General features: G+C 38.2%; 1 protein-coding gene across 1 annotated transcript in view; it reads left to right on the plus strand.

Moving 5' to 3' along the window:
- Fmn2 (formin 2) overlaps positions 1-4,102 on the plus strand; it is a 302,407-nt gene that overhangs the window by 185,523 nt on the left and 112,782 nt on the right. The window contains exons 9-11 of the mRNA XM_055608481.1: positions 1,478-1,569; positions 1,724-1,853; positions 2,838-2,984. Of these exons, the coding sequence (XP_055464456.1) occupies positions 1,478-1,569; positions 1,724-1,853; positions 2,838-2,984 (369 nt within the window). The remainder of the gene's footprint in view (positions 1-1,477; positions 1,570-1,723; positions 1,854-2,837; positions 2,985-4,102) is intronic.

The raw sequence follows: 4,102 nt of genomic DNA on the forward strand, positions 1-4,102 counted from the left end.
TTTGAAGAGTTGAGAAATAAATAAAAAGGTTATTTTGAGACATCTTAATTGTGTGTATGTGAATGCGTATTCATGTCAATGCAAGTGCAGTAGGAGTTGGAATAATAAGCAGTTCTGAACTGTTTGGTGTGGGGCTTAGAATCAAACTTGGGTCCTCTGTAAGAGCAGTAGCCACTCTTAACCACCAAGCCGTCTCTCTAGCCCTACATCATCGGTCTTTGTTCCTTTAAATGTCTTGTACAAGCTCCTCAGAAGCTGGGGAAATGTGAATCTCACACAGGAACTGAGACTCTGCCGAGTGTAGCTTTCATAAATGCCTACGACAGTTGATGGGATTTACCTCTCTTTTCATATTCTTCTGGTACATCACATCTCAAAGGAAGATCTTCCTTTATGTGGCAGCTTCCCTCTTTGGCTGAACTGCCATCATTTGGAAGATCCTTCTTTTTGAGGTTAGATCATTAACGCTGCCAATTGGAAACCTTCATTTCTCAATAACCATGTCTTTAATACAGAGCAGCTCACTAGCTGCCTGCACATCCATGATGCCTGCATGTTCTCTGAGGACCTCTTTACTCAGTCATATGTATTCATTATAATATATATATTCATTCATATATAAATAATTTTAAGTTACTTCCTTTCAACTCGGCACATGGCCGTATATAACTCTGGAACACATGCCAAAGATGCAGTTTAGGCTCATTGGACACATCCTTGTGAGCTATAAAATTATGTCTGAGTGAAGTAAAAATGATACCAATGTTCTCTAAGAAGAAATGAGTTTGTACTTCATGGAATGTGTAAGCCTTTCACTTGTATCAAAAATAAAAACAATCCTCTTCATGAAGAAACAAAATGACAGCATTTGGAGCTTACAATTATAAGGAGCGGTAGGAAGACAAAAGCAAAATATGGCTGGAACTATTTTTGTATCAAAATATCATGTTCATCAAAAGCATAAAATCTTTTATTTTTGTTCCATGTTTTAATAGCTTAATTGCACGCACTCTTTCCTCCAAGTATAACAAAAGCAACACAAGATTATTGTAATATTTAGATATTTTTAAAAACATGTAAGATCAAATTGGTTCCAACTTTAACTTGATTGAGATCTGAAGTAGAATTGTTACTTTAAAACAAAATTATGGCTTTCTAGAAACAAAATCAATAGCCAAATTAACAAAAAAAGAGAAAACTATTTTATGCTTGAATGAATGACTATCTTTCAGAGCACTAATAGTCAATAGCATTGCTGGAGGTTTTAAGCTTGATCTGGATTTTATTATACATATTTACACTTTAAAACAGCTCATGTAACCATTTTACCACAGTTAAGTTTTACCACAAGAGATTCTAAGAAATTAAAATATAGAGAATTCTTCTGTATTAAGATCATTATTATCTAAGGGATGCCTTGAACAGATTTTGAAAAACAAAACAAAACAGCAAAACACTTTGCTTTTGTTTTTTGCAGAGAGCACAGTCAGATGAACTGGAAAAAATTGAAAAGCACAGTCGATCCTCCAAAGACAAGGAAAATGCCAAATCTCTTGACAAACCTGAACAGTAAGTGGGTCAAGAGAACTTGAGGATGGTTAAGGCTATGGGTGGGCACCTCCTCATGGGAAGCGACAGGCCCTGAGGGCATGTTTGTAACAAAGGAGACACCTCAGTTAGGGTGGCTTATACTTTTCCTCCATCCTTGCCCTTGTCTTCCTAGGTTCCTGTATGAGCTGTCACTAATCCCCAACTTCTCAGAGCGAGTCTTCTGCATCCTGTTTCAGTCAACGTTTTCAGAGAGCATTTGCTCAATCCGGCGCAAACTGGAATTGCTACAGAAATTGTGTGAGGTGGGTTCCAGACCAGAGAACTGAATGTGAATTATGATATTTAATTGTATTCAGTCATGTAATTATTTGTTAATTTTTGTTTACTTTTAGTACTTGTACATTCAATGGATAGCAATCCCATATGAGGGAATGTTTTGGGACTAGGTTTCAGGAATAAAGTATGTGTTTGGATATAATCACAGGGCAGTGTGACTACATTGAGAGCCTGGCCAGTTTGTATTAGTCTCTTGGGATCTCAGCTTCTAATGCTTAACCAACATTCTCTCAGATATCAGACTTCCAAATGGATGTGATCTGAAAGAATGCCATTTATTTCCTCTTGGGTTTATTTGAAATGGCCCCTCAGTAAAGTGTTAATATTTATTGCACACAAATGATTTTTGGAATAGTCATTTCACTCAGTAGAATATAAATACTCTTCAGAATGCAGCAAATAAATTTTGGCTGAAAGGACCAATATTAGTACTTCAAATAGTTTAGCAAAAATCCACATAAGCATTTGTTCTGATTGGGGTAAACCATCTTGCAGAATGGAAAGCTATTACAAGAAACACTTTCAGAGGAAGTGGCCCCCCAAAACCCTGAGGCTAGGCAGGGCTCTGGCATGGTGAGCATGAAGTTTAGAAAGCAAGCCTGACCCTGGAATTCAATCTGTCTTTAGGGATTCTACAGCTTATGCCAGAACTGTTCCTAACATAGAACCACTTAAAGATAATAGAGCTGATACTATTTTGTAGAAATTCTCATTGTATGTGGACCACAATGACACCTCTTGGCATCTACAAAAATAATGATGCCTGGTGGTGACATGCCATTGTAAAGCTAACTTTAAGACCCTGTTTTGAAAGTATAATAATAATGTGGAAGGTGAGAGTTAGGCTGTCACTCAAAACTATCAGTTTAACGTGATCAACTTGGTATCGATTTGGGTGATCCAAATAAAACAGTGCTTAAGAGGAAATTCTTTGTTATCCTGTCTTACAGACATTAAAAAATGGACCGGGGGTCATACAGGTCCTGGGTTTGGTTCTAGCCTTTGGTAACTACATGAATGCTGGAAACAAGACTAGAGGACAGGCAGATGGTTTTGGGCTCGACATTCTGCCCAAGCTGAAGGATGTCAAAAGCAGCGTAAGTATTTGGTTGTTAATGGTTGCACCAAATTGAGAATATCTTGTTTTTAAATAGGTTTGCCTTGTAACAAGGTATAATGATTATCCCTGTCTTTTCTGAGACCAAAAGTTTCACACGTGCACACACACACTCACACATACACACACACACACACACACACACACTCACACACACACACACACACACACACACACACACACACACACACACACACTCTTAGGTAACATTTGAAGAAGTGTCTTATACAGCCTGGAATAGCCTCAGACATGCTATCTGAGTGAGGAATTCTGGATCCTCCTGCCTGCTCTGCAAAGTTTTGGGACTAAAGCGTGAGCTGCCACTTCCAGCAAAAGTTTCTTTGTATTTTGAGCTTGGTCAAAGTGGACTGTCTGTGTATCTACATTTTAAGAGAGTAATAATTTCTCTAATGGAACTGTGAGTCCTATATGGAATGAGTATTTAGGTAATATAATGTTTTTTTAATAAATATTTCTTCCTGTATCAAGCCTGCTACAGGCTTGGGAGAAGGGGTGTGAAAGTGACTAACCACTTTCAGTGAATTAGAGGTTCTGCCTGTTCTCTTCTCTTCCCTAGGCAGTATAGAGTAGGAAAAAAAAGATAGAAAAACAGGAATGAAAGTAGCTCATAAATGAAATAGAAAGGACAATCCCACTTTCCTTCACACTGTTCTATTCTTCCTGTCAGCGTGAATGGAAGTGTCTAAGTCTGCTTGCAGATCTGGTTACTTTTAACGCTACCTCTTGGAGATGTTTGCTATTGTTTAGAACTAATACTGAGGGGATTGTTAGAGTGGCAGTAGAAAGGGAAGGTCAGGGGTGACAATCAGACTCACAGATGAAGGTCTGAGATGGTAACATTAAGGAAGTAAGAACCGTGGTTCCTTGTGAGAGAATTGCTGCACAGAAAGAACATCATAGTGAGAGAAAATATGAACATGCTTTTAGGTACCATGTCAGAATAAATGATTGTAAAAAGTGAAATCCTGAGAGAATTCATCCATCGTCCTCATGAGAGAGAGGCAGCATGCAGCCATCATCATCATGAGAGGCAGCATGCAGCCATCATCATCATGAGATGCAGCATGCAGCCATCAT

The sequence above is a fragment of the Psammomys obesus genome, unplaced genomic scaffold (genome assembly GCF_907164565.1).
Source record: "Psammomys obesus unplaced genomic scaffold, mPsaObe1.curated_primary_1811, whole genome shotgun sequence".
Classification (NCBI taxonomy): Eukaryota; Metazoa; Chordata; class Mammalia; order Rodentia; family Muridae; genus Psammomys; species Psammomys obesus.